This window comes from Octopus sinensis, linkage group LG2, assembly GCF_006345805.1.
Source record: "Octopus sinensis linkage group LG2, ASM634580v1, whole genome shotgun sequence".
NCBI classification, from domain to species: Eukaryota; Metazoa; Mollusca; class Cephalopoda; order Octopoda; family Octopodidae; genus Octopus; species Octopus sinensis.
Genome location: NC_042998.1, coordinates 90893845 through 90909999, shown reverse-complemented (window position 1 = coordinate 90909999; position 16155 = coordinate 90893845). Strand labels below are relative to the sequence as shown.

The window sequence follows — 16155 nt, the reverse complement described above, 5'->3', positions numbered from 1 at the left end:
AGCAATAGAAAAATGGTTCTGAGAGTTAGAATAAGGTCAAAGACTTAGCTCATAAAGATCTTATAAATTACATCACAGAACCTATTGTAACAGTAGTATTATTTATATGGAATCTCAGACTGAAAAGAAAGAAAACAGGAACCTACAGTATCATTTGTTATGCTAGTAGAGAACTCTGAAGTTATAAGATAAATGAGGTGTTTTAATGTTCATACATTCACTAATAAGATAAAGGGTATAAATAAAACTATTTTTATTCAGTCACAACTTCCAAGTATCACAAATGGCCACTACTTGCCACAGTAACAAAAAAAATAACAAGGAAGGGAAATACAATACACTGTATCAGAAAATTGTTTACATCTAATTTAGATAAAAATATTTAAATCTAATTCAATTTCTTTCAAATTGATTAAGGGACCAATCTTCAAAATATCATTCAGTGACTTGTACAACAGTCAATATATACATTGTATTAATATTTTGTATAAGAATAATAGGAAGGAAAAAATAAATACCAACAGTCTTGTAGCTAATTACATACCAGATACTTTGGTGATCAAACAATTCACTAAGTAAATATTCTACACAAAGAATCAGTACGATGCTATCATCTTGAATATACTAGACTGGAATGTAAATGGAGAAAGACTGATTACACAAGGTCTTTTTGATTAAACTCTATTGTCTTTCAATACAATATTAGTAACATGTAAATAATACATCCAATCTACAAAGCCAGAATTAGGTTTTGGAATATTCGTCAACATGAAAATGCTTTGTTTCATAATCAATGTTCAGGCTGGTCAGAACTATTGCCACTGTTATTCTGCATTTGTAGCTCTTGGCGAATATCCTTTGTAGAGGCAAGTAGATCCTTAAGCCGAGCATACAGTCCATCACTCTGCTCTTCCAAGGTCGCCAGACATGTATCCAGCTGGTCCAGAGTATTATTTAGGGATACATATTCTGAAAATATAAATTTCTGGAGATTAGAAAAATATAAACATAAATCATTCTTTAAAAGCTAAAGTAGCATAAAAGATTATAGACCAGTTTTAGTGATCAGGTAGATATATCTCTGTTAATAAGTAAAAAATATTGCTACATTCTGAGTTCAAATGTTGCTGGGGTTGACTTTGTCTTTCATCCTTTCAGGGTCAATAAAGTAAGTACCAGTTGAACACTGGAGTTGATATAATTGACTTACCCCCACCCCTATAATTGCTGGCAGCATCGTTAGTATGCCAGGTGAAGTGCTTAGCAGTATTTTGCCTCTCGCTATGTTCTGAGTTTAAATTACACCAAGGTTGACTTTGCATTTCATCCTTTCGGTATTGATAAATTAAGTACCAGTGAAACACTGGGATTGATGCAATTGATTTATCCCCAAAATGCTGGCCTTGTGCCAAAATTTGAAATTATTACTATTATTATTATCATTTTACTATCAGTGCAGTTAAACAGTTTGGATATGAAGTCCCATCTATTTTTCTAGCATGATCATCATTTAATATCTGCCTTCCATGCTGGCATGGGTTGGACGGTTTGACAGGCACTGGCCGGGCAGACGACAGCACTTATCTTCTGTGTCTGTTTTGGCACGGTTTTTATGACTGGATGCCCTTCCTAACACCAACCACCCCACAGAGGGGACCAAGTGCTTTTTACATGGCACCAGCAAAGGCAAGGTCAGTTTTAGCATGGTTTTATAGCTGGATGCCCTTCCAAACACTAACCACTTTAGTGTGGACACTTTTTATGTGGCACCAAGTAACTTGCAAGACAAAGAACCTTTGAGAGCGGAGGGGGCATTGGAAGAGGTGATCTTGTGTTAGATGATGAGAGGTTAGAGTGTCACAGAGAAAGAGAGAGACACAGACAGACAGAAGCAGGCATCTTGTTGCAGAGGAAGTACAAGAACCTTTGAGAGGGGAGGGGGCATTGGAGGAGGTGAACATGTGTCAGATGACAAAAGGTTAGAGTGTAACAGAGACAGAAACAGGTGTCTTGCTATAGATGAGGTACATGGTTACCTGGCCAGAGAGAGACAGAGTGATCAAGAATGAGGACAGTAACAGGTGTGCTGCTGTAAAGGAGATACATGGTTACCCAGCAAGAAGAAGAAAGAGAAAGTGGAAGACAGCAAGAGTACAAGAGAGAGCAGGAAAGAGATGATGGCAAACTCACAAGGAACAGGGATCAGAACACAGATGGGATGGTAGAATAAAGGAAGAGAGATAGATGGTGGCAACTGCCAGGGCATTCCGTCAAGGTACAGAGGTCATAAAACTTTCTAGAATTCTTCAACCTACAGAGGTAATACTGCATGTTGTGGACCAGTAGCCACTACATTTGCTTCAAACATGCAAATAACTCTCCTCCATTTTATCTGTCTTACAACCATAGTTACCAAGAGCAAAAACTTTATCTAACTGAACCTATTTCACAAGGTGACTAACCTTGATAGTGCTTACTTTATTATCTTCATCAAACTCTTTAATCTTTCTCTCCAGTGATCTAAGCCAAACAATGGATATGAGACACAACAGTTCTCATATCCCCAACAAAAGTAGCCGTTCTGATCCTGAAAACAACTGTCCATAAGTCCTCATTTTCAAAATCTAAACCGTGAAGGAGACAGCTGTAAACTACTTCCTTTGTCAGCTTGAGTTTCTCTCCTTCATTAGTAACAAACAATACAACTTCTGTGTAACTAGATCTAAAAGAAAGATTTGAGCTTGTATGTCAATGATCAGTTATTTTAAACATTGCCCAATGGATAAATTACAATTCAGTTTCTTTTATCAATATTATGACCCAATAATATATGTTAACTAAACAGTCTTGCACTACATTTTGTAGTGCAAGGCTGTTTTGTTCATTGTATATGAACAGAAAACAATTAAAGCCCATAAATTCACAAGTACTAAATTTTAAATTTCTGATATCTAATGTCAACTTGCATATAAACATTGCCAAAATTGCATTTCAAATAAGCATTCTCTTTAGGACCGGAAAATACTAGAAAGTCAAGCGACCATATTGTGACACGTTATTTGTTTCCAAGCTATGTTTTTCCTGCTGGTGTCAATGCCAGAAGTTCGACCTCACTTGTGAGGCCTCTTAAGGCCATAGAAACTTCCCTCGTTTATCTAAATAATAATTATGATTAATTGTAACAGGGACTCAAATTTTGGGATAGGGTAAAGTATATCAACTACAGTATTTTACTTTGATCCCTGGAAATCAACTCAGACAGGATTTGAACTCGGAGTTAAAAAGAATTTAGCTAAATATCACAAGCATGATGTTCTTCCTACTGATTCTGCCGTCAATAAAATTGTTTCATTTATTGGCCACCAAGGACCAATTTCTACATACAACAGGGAATTATAAACACAGGGATTACAATCATTTGATGGACAAAACAAGATATGAAAATGAAAGGAGACCTCAGGATGTTATACAATGAACATATCAAAAAATACAAATTGAAGTCAGTACAGGATAAATATATACAAATTTTTTTAACAAAATACAAACTAAAACATGAGGCGGTAAGTTGGCTAGCCCAGCTGCAGTGAGGGGTAGGAATCCACTGGCTACATCAGGTCCAGAACACCCCAAGAATCCTACCTGATATTCATACGTGTGCATTCAAAAGTATCATATCTCAAGTTAAGACCCAACTAACACAAGAAGTTGTTTTCGGTGGATGTTCGTTGTACTCACACTCCAAATCATACTCTGGGGACCTCTACGTGGTTACTTGAATAGTTAAAATAGCTAAAAACTACTCCCTGCCATCTTCGAAAAAGGAAAGGACACATTGGAGAGTGAAGTCCTAGATACATTGAACAAGTTAGAATAGTGAAGGCTGGAATATTACTTGGTAATAACCTGTTCAATTAAGTCCGACTTGGGGTTAAACAACAATATTGATCCACAAGCAATTTTATACGCTATAATATTGAGAAGTGCGTTTGGACTTATTTAAGGAAAAATTTCTTAACGTCTTCCGAATTTGTACTTGCAAAATGCTAGTGGCCTTCTCTCCTTAGGCTTCTTGTATACTTTTTGTGGAAATACTTAGTTTCGCTTATTTCGACTGAAAAACGTCCATTTGTCGAAAAACAAAGTAATTAAGGACAAGAAAATTATAAAGCTGTGAATTCTAAAACGTTTTGAATGTTAAAATAGCTTCTCTAGACAATCTTTTTTCCATTCAAACACAAATTGTCAACAATAATAGCGAAACCCATATTCTACTTCTTTAGAGCAATGACCAGTTGTCTTGATGAAAGATGATATTTCAGCGAGTAGAAATCTTTTTAAAAATTCAAGTACAAGTTCTGAAATTAATTTTAGAAAGACATCTTCACGAAATTACAGCTTAAATTGGGAAATACACGCCCTTCTATAACATTAAAGTTAACTTGGATGATAGGTGTCAAAACTATTTTGAATCATCTTTTTACTGAAAAAAGAAAAAAATTTTTTTTTTTTACCTTGGCTACAATGGTCCACAATATCATCAAGGTCTCCTATGTCCTCAGGATCAATTACAACTTCGACGTTTTTAGGAGATTTCATCGTATCTTCTGCATCAGACGGTTCTCCGTCTCCGCAAGACATCTTAGTGATCACATGTTAATCTGAAATAAAACATTTGCTGATTGGTTGAAATTGCAAACCCTACCAACCAATTACAGAGCAGGTTTCAAACCTCAATTACTTAGTTGTAAAATCTCTAATATCTTTATCTATTTTTGTTGGTAAGTAGAATCATTATTTCATCCATTTGCATCCCTAATAATATTTAATAATAGGTTCATAATTTCATTTAATAGATTATTGATTATCTCATTTATTTAAGTTTTGAGATATTTTCTTGGGAATGTATAATTTTATTTCTTCGTTTTAATCTTACGTCTTCGCGGTACAATTGACCTTTTCCATATCATATCAGTTATCATTAATTTTGATTACATTTATATAACTAAACATACCATTTCAATACCACTCCGAAAAGGAATTTATATTCAAGAAAAATAAAATGCAGTATTTTAAATATGCATTTTATATTCGTTTAAAATTGTTCTCACAGTTAATGGAAAGTTCGTTTTTTTTTTTTGTAATATGTGCCGATGCGTCGCCATTTTTATACTCTTGGCTTCTTTAAATTACTTCTCGTCCGCCTTTTATTAATCTATTATATTGATAAACTTGCGTGATAATTGTATTCAGTAGTCTTAAATGAATAAAGAATAATATTAGCGAATGGATTCGAAGTTTTCTCCTTAGTTACCCACCATAAAAGGCCTTTGTTTCCTCAATAGTTTGTGTTTGCTCTTGCTTTCTTCTCCACACATGCCGGCTCGAATGGCTGTAGCTGAAAAAGGCTCGGCAATAGTTAATACTTGTAATGAATTATTTTCCTTCGATGTTTTTTAAGCAAGTAGTTCGTTAGCGTAGTAAGTTTTTTTTTGCATTAATCACCAGGGTATTCGGTGTCTAACTTGGAATTTTTTTGTTAACTGTTCGAAATGAATATATCACTACGATTGGCAACAATATTAGTAATACGTGTTCATTTTAGTAAACATTGCGGCTTTCTTGCAGCTCTCCTAAATGTTTTTTTAAAAAATTATCTATCTAGTTTGTAATCAGTTTATTCTTGCATTTCGGAATCTCTTTTTTCGTGTAAATAAATACATATGTTTTGATATATTTATTCCAGAATTGTCAACTTTCCGAAAGTACCATGGCTGATAATGAAAATGAGAATGAACTTCTTGATTATGAAGAGGAGGATAATGAAACCACTGCTGATGGAACTGCCGATGGACAAACAAAAAAAGACGTTAAAGGAACTTATGTGTCAATTCACAGTTCTGGTTTCCGAGATTTCCTTTTAAAACCTGAATTACTTCGGGCCATTGTTGATTGTGGTTTTGAACATCCTTCTGAAGGTATTAAAATATTGAGATTAGTTCTAACTTATCCTTAATATTGATTTCTGCATGATATCCCATTTTTAGATTGTTCATGAGAGGTTTGATTGAGGCCTTTACTGCTGGGCAATTGACAAAAAAAAAAAAAAAAAAGAATTTCATATGGAGGGCATATTGTACGAAGGCTATATAAATTAATGTATTTTATTTTTGGATCATCACTCTTTCCGTCTCCACCCTCTCTTCTATATTGTGAGTAACCACATAGCCCCTCTACAGCTGAAGACCTATTCTGTTTTGGCTTCTCTCATACTTCTCAGTCTCATAGCAAAGATTGCCTACCTCTCTATTGTAGTCCCACTCAGTTGAAAGGGTTTGTCTTGCAAGCTGCATGGCGACCACCAGTGTTGGAGCCAAGAAAAAAAAACATTCTGTAAAGTGGTTGGTGTTAGCAAAGGCACCCAGCCACATATGTCATGCTTAAGCAAACATAGCAAGATGCAATCCTCTGACCTGTTGCATTCTGTCAAATGGTCCAGTCTGTCTCAGCATGGAAGATATTAAAAACTGATGTTGAAAGTTATGAACTCTTACTGAAGTAACTATATAACATATATTTGTAATTGGTAAATTTATTCAACGTATTTTTTAATTTACAGTTCAACATGAATGTATACCTCAAGCTATTTTGTCCATGGATGTGTTGTGTCAAGCAAAGTCTGGTATGGGTAAAACTGCAGTATTTGTGCTGGCTACACTTCAGCAACTTGAACCTGTGGATGGCCAGGTAACTTTAAGATTTATTTGAAATATCTAAACTTTGGGGTAAAACCACATCAACATCAAAGCATTGTCATACAAAATTATATTTAGGGTGAAAAATCATTGAGAAGGTGAGACAAAATACCTGCAAGCAAGAGGAGAATGTGGTTGATATAAGTTTTGTAAGAGACAACCGTGAAATTGTATTCGATGTCTGTTTCGATTGTGAACTGATGTGAATGACAGTTGAATATTTGTAAAGATATCATAAATAATTGAATGAGTGGTCACTTATTCTTATTGATGAGTAAGGCTACAATTAAACATTGAATACTTAAAGATTCTGTTTACATAGTTGAAATAGCAGCTAAATTGAGATGTCCTTAAATTTGGTGTAGTGGATTAAGTATTTAAACCATCCAACTTTTATTGCCATTATACTTGTGCTTTGACTTGTTTTTAGTGGGTCAACTTCACAATCAATATCTTAAAGAGTGTTAAACTTTCACTTATATCCATATTCACAGAAAAGGCTAAACTTTAATTTTAGGGTTGGCATATAGAATAAGAGTGGAAATAAATTACATCTGTCTATTCATGTGAATAATTGAAAATGCTTTTTTACAAACTCTTTCTATATATATATATCATTTTTGGAATATATCTAGATACATTTAATTAGTCATTATTCTATAAATTTTGAAACTCCTTCGAAAATTGAACACAGATTAAGAAGTCATTAAGACTTGTGAAACTGACTCTACTTAGAGTCTAAATAACACTTGAAATTATTGTAAAAAGAATATATCTTTGATTAATCATTTAATATCTAAATCAGCCAGGTCTGGTTGCTTTAGTGACAGTACTATTTATTTGATCTGGATTTTAGTAACTAATTCCTGGAAGTTTTTTTTATGGTTTAACAAGAAAATCTGTTATAATGTAGTTACTGTTTGAGATCTTTTAAAGAATATTTCAGTTTTATAATTAAAATTTTTTTTTTTCTTTTTAGGTGTCTGTGCTTGTTCTAGCACACACTCGAGAGCTTGCATTTCAAATTAGTAAAGAATATGAAAGATTTAGTAAATACATGAATAATGTGAAAATTGCTGTCTTTTTTGGTGGTTTACCCATTAAAAAAGATGAAGAGGTCTTGAAAAAGAATTGTCCCCATATCGTTGTTGGCACTCCTGGACGTATCCTAGCATTGGCAAAGACCAAAACATTGGTTTTAAAGCATGTGAAACATTTTATACTTGATGAATGTGACAAGATGTTGAATGAATTAGGTAAGTATTGCAATATTGGTGCAATTCATTTTATTTAGCTTATTATATAGCCTATATGCAGATATAACTTTTATCTTAGTTGTGCTTAACTCTGCAAAGATTTGATATTGTTTGAAACCCTATCATGCAATTGTGGTGTCAGTTGGATGTTGGTTTTGTGTTTTCATGTTATAATTTTGCTTTCTTAATTAAATATGTAGTTGTAATTTAAAGCAATTATTAAATACTTGCCATATTTTGTTTTTCAGATATGCGAAGAGATGTGCAAGAAATCTTCCGTATGACTCCACATGAGAAGCAGGTCATGATGTTCAGTGCAACACTGAGCAAAGAGATTCGTCCAGTTTGCAAGAAATTTATGCAAGATGTAATTATCCCCAATTATTCCCTTAGGCCGTCTATCAATGCACGTTTACAGCATTGTGAAAATGGCTGACGGATACTGCTAGTCACTTTATTTGGATGGAATGAAGTCAAAAGAAAGCTGGTTTAAGATAATTCTGAGCTGTAATTAGGGTATTAGGCAGTCTTTTTTTAAATTGAAATATTATCCTGAATCAGATGCACCAGTGCTGGCCACCAGAAGTCTTTTCATCATGAGAAATTCCACATTTAAATTTTTAAAAATAAATAAATAAAAGCGCAATTTCCATTAGATACCTACTTCATTTAATTATAATTTCAAGTTACGAAGAAAATATTCCATACCTTAATTTTAATTAGTCTTCAGTCTACAGTGGAGGCACACAAACACCTTGAGCTCTCAAAGCGATGGGCAAAGTGTGACTCTTTGATGGCGTTATCTTCATAGTTTTTATTCACTTAGATTAATCCATCCTTAATGTGGCTGCAGGAGATGTTATATCTTCTCTGGCGTTCTTGCTGCTGTGGGAGTGTCTTGAATTTCTGGCATTTCTGTCCATCCTTGCCTGGCTGTCCTGAAATAGCCTCCACCATTTGGAGTGGCAATAGCTGGATACTTCTGCTAGAATCTGAAGCTGGAGACCTTTTCAACATCACTTCTTGGTTGAAATGCTCTAAGAGTGGGAAGAAATTTGGATATTGAGGAAATCAAACAGTGCTTTTCAAGTATGGTCAACACCAACAAATGAAGATGGAGCCAATTTCTGCAGTCTTCATATCTGCAGTGACTTATTTTATTTTAAACTCTTCATTTCTTTATTTAATTAATATTTAATTATTTTTGGAACTGTTCCAGAATGCACTTTTTATAAAGTTATTAGACTTTAATTTAACAAGTTAGTTTTCAAAATTTTATTTTTAATTTCCTAGATCTATGTAAAATTTTTGTCATCAATTAAAATGTAATTTTACAAGATCATTTTATATTGTTATAGCTATACATAATTGAATTTTAGATAAATTAGTCTATACTAAATGAGTAATGCCACCTTTTCCTATTATGTAATACTCTATAATTTAGCTGTTAATTTTACATATGTATCAAGTTACTTATATTTACAAAGAAGCAAAAAAAAAAAAAGCAAAGTTTGATTTTAATTGAAACATTGGTGCTTACAACACCAATGTATTTGATATTGTGGGTTAAATTTGTAGATTTTTAAGAACTAACTTGATACATGCCTAGATACTACATGTATAATTTTTGGAAAATCTTAACTATAACTGGAGCAGTTTCTTGTCAATTAGTATTTTGGAAAAATGTTGATAATTTATTGATACTTTACTATTACAGCCAATGGAAGTTTATGTCGATGATGATTCTAAACTTACTTTACATGGATTGCAACAACATTATGTTAAACTGAAAGACAATGAAAAGAATCGTAAATTGTTTGAGCTGCTGGATGTTCTTGAATTTAACCAGGTATAAATGAGTAGCCTATTATAGGATAGCAGTATTGGTATTAGTTTGCATTGGGCTCAGTCATATAACTCTTATATCTGGTTTCTTCATTTAAGTGTTTTAAAATAATTATTGAATAATTAGATGTTTTTCAATTTTTAAGCTGTAAAGTTATATATGTATATATATATATGCACTCTGATAATTGAGTTATCCCAATATACAGATGCTTATTAAAATTGTTTAGAGATGTTTATAGTAGATAAATTACTTAGCATTTAACATCTCTATGAAACTTGAATATTGTAGCTATTTTTTATGCCATTCTATTTTATTACCCTATTCAAAGGGCAGCAAATTGGTAATGTCATTAAGATGCTATGCAGCATTTCTTCTGTCCCTTTGCATTTTGGGTGAATATGTTGCTTGGGTCATCTTTGCCTTCGATCCTTCCAGGATTCATAAAATAAAATACCAGTAAAGTACTGGATTGATGTAATCAACGAAGTTCTTCCGTCCAAATTACTGGCTTTGTTTCTTGGTTAGAAACAATTATTTCCATATCCTTTCATTGTGCTTTCTCTAGGTGCATTTGTAGAGTTTCAAAGTATTTAGTAAGATCCTCAATCAGTCTGCTTGGGCTTTACATATCACACAATTTTATACTATGTAACAAAAGAAGAAAAAAAAAAACAACATTTGCAATTTCAGGTGATAATATTTGTCAAGTCTGTACAGCGCTGCATGGCTTTGGCTCAGCTACTTGTTGAACAAAACTTCCCTGCCATAGCAATTCATAGGGCTATGACTCAAGAAGAAAGGTATGTTAGTTTTATTTTTACCTCTCTCCAATTCTTATATTTGATTGATATTGCTCTTGGAAGCATTCATTTTGCCAAATTTATATTTATGTAGTTAAATGTGGGTGATATGCTCAATAAGGTGAAACCATTAATGGAAAGATAAAGCATTAACAATATTTCAAAGCAAGAAAGAAGGCTCTTAAATTTCAACTGCTTATAAGAAACAGTTATGGAGAGGGTTTTATTTTTAATGCTGATTTTTTTTCCTGTTTGTAAAACTTAGCGATCAATTTTACCCAGACAGTCTCTATCACTAAGTAATGTTGCTATAGTAAAAAAAAAAAGCCTTTCTCTAACAGAAAAATAGGAGCATACTGACTATTTTCTTGTTTACTTTTGGTTCATGCTTAGAACTATTTATTAATATAACCATATGGAATTGTGAATTTTTTTTCTGTAATTCTTGAGATGTTACCCAATATTTCTACTCATTTTGGGCTTTGCTTTGTCTTTCAAGTGAATGAAACTTCATTAGTAGTGTGGTGGTGGGGGGTTTAAATGAAAAATTGATTCAAATGTGCATTTAATCTAAAACTAACTGTTAAGTTGGTATAAAACAAATTATTGATCTAATGAGAAATTAGGCCTTTTAAGATTAAGTTAATACAACTAATGTAGAAAATTGATAAGTCTAGATTGGAGATGCAGGAATTGCCATTGGTAGAAGTAGTCTGTATAATAAGGTGAAGTGTACTTCTACTTGCTCTGGATTATATGGTGTTCCAGGATAGTTTCTACTTTTAAGTGGCATTAGGCTTTCAAGTTTTGCTCAGATTTTTGCACAATACTGAATTAATAGATCAACTATATTTAAATATGATTATATATACTGTACATCAGTGCTTCTCAAACTGATGTGGTGTACCAGCAGTTTTTTTTTCCAGTGTGCCAGAGACTGGTAATATTTCTTAGAAATATTAATTTATACCAGAAACAATATATATAATGAATATGATAAAAGTTGACAATTTTTTTTTTATCTTGTGTTTAATTTTGTAAACACCACAATATTACATAAGCATTTTGTGTTTCTTTTCTGGAAACTTGCCATGTACTGGCAGCTGATGGCTTGTGGCCCACCACTTTGAGTAGCGCTGCTATACATGACTGAAAGATTAAAGTGAAACTGAATGACTACTGACCCAATGATTAAGAGTTTGAACCTTACTGCAGCTAGTGTGTTGTGTTCCTTATGAATGCATATAATCCTTGTTATGCAATCTTTGTTGTGTAACTTCAGGAGCAAAAGATTGTTCTAATAATATATAAATGTCTAAATTTGCACAAGTTTTACATATTCTAGCATGAAAAATAAATGTGAACCAGTTCACAAGTTTACTATATGAACATACTATTATACGTTATATACTGTTATTGTTTTCAGATTATCGCGTTATCAACAGTTTAAAGACTTCCAGAAAAGGATTTTAGTGGCAACTAATCTTTTTGGTCGTGGAATGGATATTGAAAGAGTGAATATTGTTTTCAACTATGATATGCCTGATGATTCGGATACTTATTTACATAGAGTGAGTGAAGACATTTTTCTTTTCTTTAAAGATTTGATCATCTTAGATCTTAATTTTTTATCTTTTGTTGTTAACATATTTTGTTGGACTGCCATTTGCAACCCTTAAAGGAATGTTATTTCATTCTGTACATCATTTTATTTACATTTTTCTGTTTTGGCTTGTGTTCAACAAAAGCCTTGCTCCTTGCTGGTGTCCTTTGTTATCTGAGATAGACAACAGCAGAGAAAGCTAACATATTTTTATTCTGTTTCTGACAAAAGAATTTCTGCTCTCAGATAGGTTGCCCCTTACTCTAGCTTAATGAGTCCACATGTCTCTAGAATGCTTTACAAATAGCAATTTTAATATAAAATTCCATAACTTTGTCTTTATTAATTTGTAATTTTGATAGGTTTTAATTCAGATCGTTCTAAACAGAAACATTGTATTATATATTGGGGACTGTCTCTGAGAGGTTGATATGAGAAGGGTTAATCAAGCTACTGCAGCTAATAATCTCAAACAAATACTAATGCTGCTTGTGCTTTAAGGGCAGATAAAGTATTAAATTCAACAATAATGTTTGTTGGGAATAACGACCCTAGTGACCATATTGTCTTTTGAAAGATCTAGACCTGGTTTAAGAAAAATCGTACCTTATTTTTAAAAATTATAATCAACTTTTTCCATTATGACCTAAATCAATGATAATGGGAATGATGAGTATGACTACTAGGAAAATTTTGAATTTATTCTCTCTGACTCGGCATAAATGCTGTTATAAAAGTGCTTCAAGGGGTTTTAGAACATTCACGTCTCCAAAGGCTGTTAACTGACAAAGAAGAGTGAATTTCCTATTCACAAAATCAAGCTCCAATCTAAATATTTAGTTAATTTACTTGTTACTACAGATGCGCTCACCATCTTTTAATTTGACATATTTAAGAGATTCTGCATTAAACCTCTTGGAATATATGAAATCCATGTAGTATTTGATAAATTCTTCTCTTTGAAATAGCTGGAAATCTTACACATTTCTCCAAGTATTTCAACTTTGTTGATTTTTGAAGACGTTTTCAATTTTACAACTTTATTAATTTTAGTGATATCTTCATATTAATAATAGGTTGCCCGTGCTGGTAGATTTGGAACAAAAGGTTTGGCTATTACATTTGTCTCAGATGAAAATGATGCCAAAGTTTTAAATGATGTTCAAGACAGATTTGAAGTCAATATCACAGAACTTCCTGATGAAATAGACATATCTTCATACAGTAAGTAAAACTTAATTGTTATCATTTAATAATTTCTTTTCCTCACTATCTAAACAATTTTAATAATGCAATATATATTTTTTTTATCTTTCAGTTGAAGGCAGATAAATAACAACCAGATTCTGAAGCTGTGTGGATGAAGTGTGCATGTCTGTGAGATAATCATTTTAAAATTACATGGGAATAACCATAAACATCCTTCATTTTTAAATGTATCAATTCCTATGTATTATAACATTAAACTTTTTATTTTGTTCATTTTTCAATTTAATTGTACAATTCTATTTGGATTCAAAATGATCCTTTTGTCTTTGCATTCAGATTATCACCACCATGGTTTATTTTCCTTGTAAATCATGCTTCCTGTTGGTAATTTTAATAAAACAATCTCAGGCTAGCATTTTAAATTTTTAGAAGTATTTTTTTAAAAGTTTAAAAGCAGTAGCTATTTTATTGTTTTCCATTTTCTCATTTAAAAAGTTATTATTCAGATAATTTTTATAAATTGATAGTTTTTTCCCCCCTGCACATCCCATCAGATTGGGATGGTAAAACTAACTTTTGTTTTTATCATCTCATTTTTTTTGCTAAAGTTCTGGAGAATTTTTCATGGTGAGGTTAATCTGGATGCTGTTTTTAATAAAATAAAAATATTCAGCTTGAAACAATCAGATTTCTTGTTATTTATTTTGAAAGAAATTTCTTAAATCTCAGATTAACAGAGATTTGGATAATTCTTACACAATTTCTTCTGACTTTAGTTTGAAGATAAGTTGCAGATTTTGCTGTATTTTATTAAAACATTCAGAAATCACTATTGTAAATGAAGGTATATAAATAAAATGTAAAATTAAGTTTTATTTTTCTTAAAATTCAGATCATCATGTCAGTGTGAAGGTAGTTAAATTTTTTTCTTCAATGTGACTACTGAAAATATCTAATTGAAAATGTAAGAGTAGTCTGCAAATAACCTTTTTAAGGTAGAATTTGGACATGAAGACACAACCCCTTAAATTCAAAGCAAAGTTTTGTGGCTATTCCAGTAAATATCTACAAAAAGAAAAAATTTGGTGTTTTCTGCAAGTTATATTTCCTCAAACTTGACATGTCTCCACAAAAAATAGTTTCAATTCTGAATTCCTCAACAAAAGATTGGTATCACAATTCCTTTCCACAGTTTGGTAATGAAATTTTGAAAGGATATATCTGATTTTTGCAGTAGAAGGGGGTTAAACAAAATGTGAAGCTTGCAACAGGAATTAACTTTTTAGTCCGAAGTTGTAGGTTCAGTACAGCATTTCTGATACTTATAGTTAAACAATTTCACTGAGATGTACTGCAAGCATCTAATCACTAACCATTTAATTGTTTTATAACAAATGTGAATTGGGACATTGGTTTTACAGGATGTTTGGATCATATTCGATAATTTTTAGTCTCCAGTTTACAGAATTGGTTTGATGTATTGAGGAAAAGTCGGTGTTAGAAAGCATAAAGATTAAAGTTGTTGAGAAAATGTTAGCTGCCATAGAGGACAAGAAGCAGTCTGAATATTGCAAAAGTTATTTCTATCAAGATTCATGCCAACATCATGACTTGCTCAATGAGTACTAAAAAGCTTGTAAGAGGTGTCCTGGACAGCTACAACAAACTATGAAGCCATGGCCAGCAGGTATATTTCAAGTGAGGATGATGTCAGGTTACATCCTTGAATAGGAGCTTGCTCAATTCACATAGCTATGTGAAGTTGCTAGAGAATGGTGGGAGATAGTTGCTGCTGGAAGGCCATATATGGAGGGGTAGTATGTGGCTCTTTACCATACCTCTGGAAAATATCAGAAATAGTTGTTGGAGAATTTCTACTTCATTAGCCTCCTATTTCCCCCAATTGTAATCCCATGGATTCCTGTGTGGTTGAGGAAGACACCAACCATTCTGCCTGCTCTACCAAGGCTGAGTTATGGTGGTCAAGATCTCCAGATGTTGAAAATATTCCCAAGAATACATGTGCCAGGTTACAGAGTCACTTTGAGGCTGCTGTGAGCAGCTATTTCAAAGTAAACTGCTATCTCCCAGTCATAATCTAGTTCATATCTTCTGTCTGAAATACTTTTATTTTTGGATGGGATATTCTTTTCTTTCCCTTTTATGCAAATTCAAATTTAGCCTGAAACACCCTGTAGGATTGTATTTGGTACGAAATATATGTTTCAAAGTGGAGGCGCATAGCTTAGTGGTTAGGGTGTCAGTACCATGATTGTAAGATTGTGGTTTCAATTCCTGGACCAGGCAACACATGTTCTTGAGCAATACACTTCATTTCACGTTGCTCCAGTCCACTCAGCTGGCAAAAAATGAGTAACGCTGCGATGGACTGGTGTCCTGTCCAGCTGGGGAACACATATAACATGGAAACCGGGCCTGGCTAGGCTTTAAAAGGGCGCTTTTATTTTTTATATATTTCAAAGGAGTTTGTAAATCTTTCATTTTGTTGCTAGTATTTATTACCTTTGTCAAGATATGATATAAAGTGTCCATTTACTGAATTCCATTCAAAATATTGGTAAACATAGGCTGCTGTGCAGAGTTTTTTCAATATTTGATGAAGTCCAAGTTAAAAAAGATGAATTATTAATAGATGAAAGGGAAAGGCTAAATCCTTCCATTGATA

The 16155-nt window shown here is 32.8% G+C and overlaps 2 protein-coding genes across 2 annotated transcripts; one reads left to right on the top strand and one right to left on the bottom strand.

The window, feature by feature from the left end:
- Nucleotides 1–231: 231 nt before the first annotated feature.
- LOC115232641 (UPF0184 protein) lies at nucleotides 232–4670 on the bottom strand. The gene is made up of 2 exons (XM_029802636.2): nucleotides 4512–4670; nucleotides 232–969 (listed from the first exon to the last, which is right to left on the bottom strand). Exons 1-2 carry the CDS (start codon nucleotides 4636–4638, stop codon nucleotides 791–793), a joined length of 306 nt encoding a protein of 101 aa, XP_029658496.1. The 5' UTR covers nucleotides 4639–4670; the 3' UTR covers nucleotides 232–790.
- Nucleotides 4643–14149, top strand: LOC115232639 (spliceosome RNA helicase DDX39B). The gene is made up of 10 exons (XM_029802635.2): nucleotides 4643–4778; nucleotides 5744–5975; nucleotides 6617–6744; nucleotides 7732–8008; nucleotides 8257–8375; nucleotides 9726–9857; nucleotides 10548–10657; nucleotides 12084–12228; nucleotides 13337–13484; nucleotides 13579–14149. The coding sequence occupies exons 2-10, from the start codon at nucleotides 5768–5770 to the stop codon at nucleotides 13590–13592; spliced, it is 1281 nt and encodes a 426-aa protein (XP_029658495.1). The 5' UTR covers nucleotides 4643–4778; nucleotides 5744–5767; the 3' UTR covers nucleotides 13593–14149.
- The last annotated feature ends 2006 nt before the right edge of the window (nucleotides 14150–16155 follow it).

Bases quoted from the DNA above. Each gene is read 5' to 3' on its own strand.
- LOC115232641 (XM_029802636.2), bottom strand. From the start codon at position 4,638: ATGTCTTGCGGAGACGGAGAACCGTCTGATGCAGAAGATACGATGAAA. The intron at 970-4,511 runs GTAAAAAAAAAA...TTATATTTTCAG, and splicing joins TGTGGACCATTGTAGCCAAG to AATATGTATCCCTAAATAAT.
- LOC115232639 (XM_029802635.2), top strand. From the start codon at position 5,768: ATGGCTGATAATGAAAATGAGAATGAACTTCTTGATTATGAAGAGGAG. The intron at 5,976-6,616 runs GTATTAAAATAT...TTTAATTTACAG, and splicing joins TTTTGAACATCCTTCTGAAG to TTCAACATGAATGTATACCT. The intron at 8,009-8,256 runs GTAAGTATTGCA...TTTGTTTTTCAG, and splicing joins CAAGATGTTGAATGAATTAG to ATATGCGAAGAGATGTGCAA.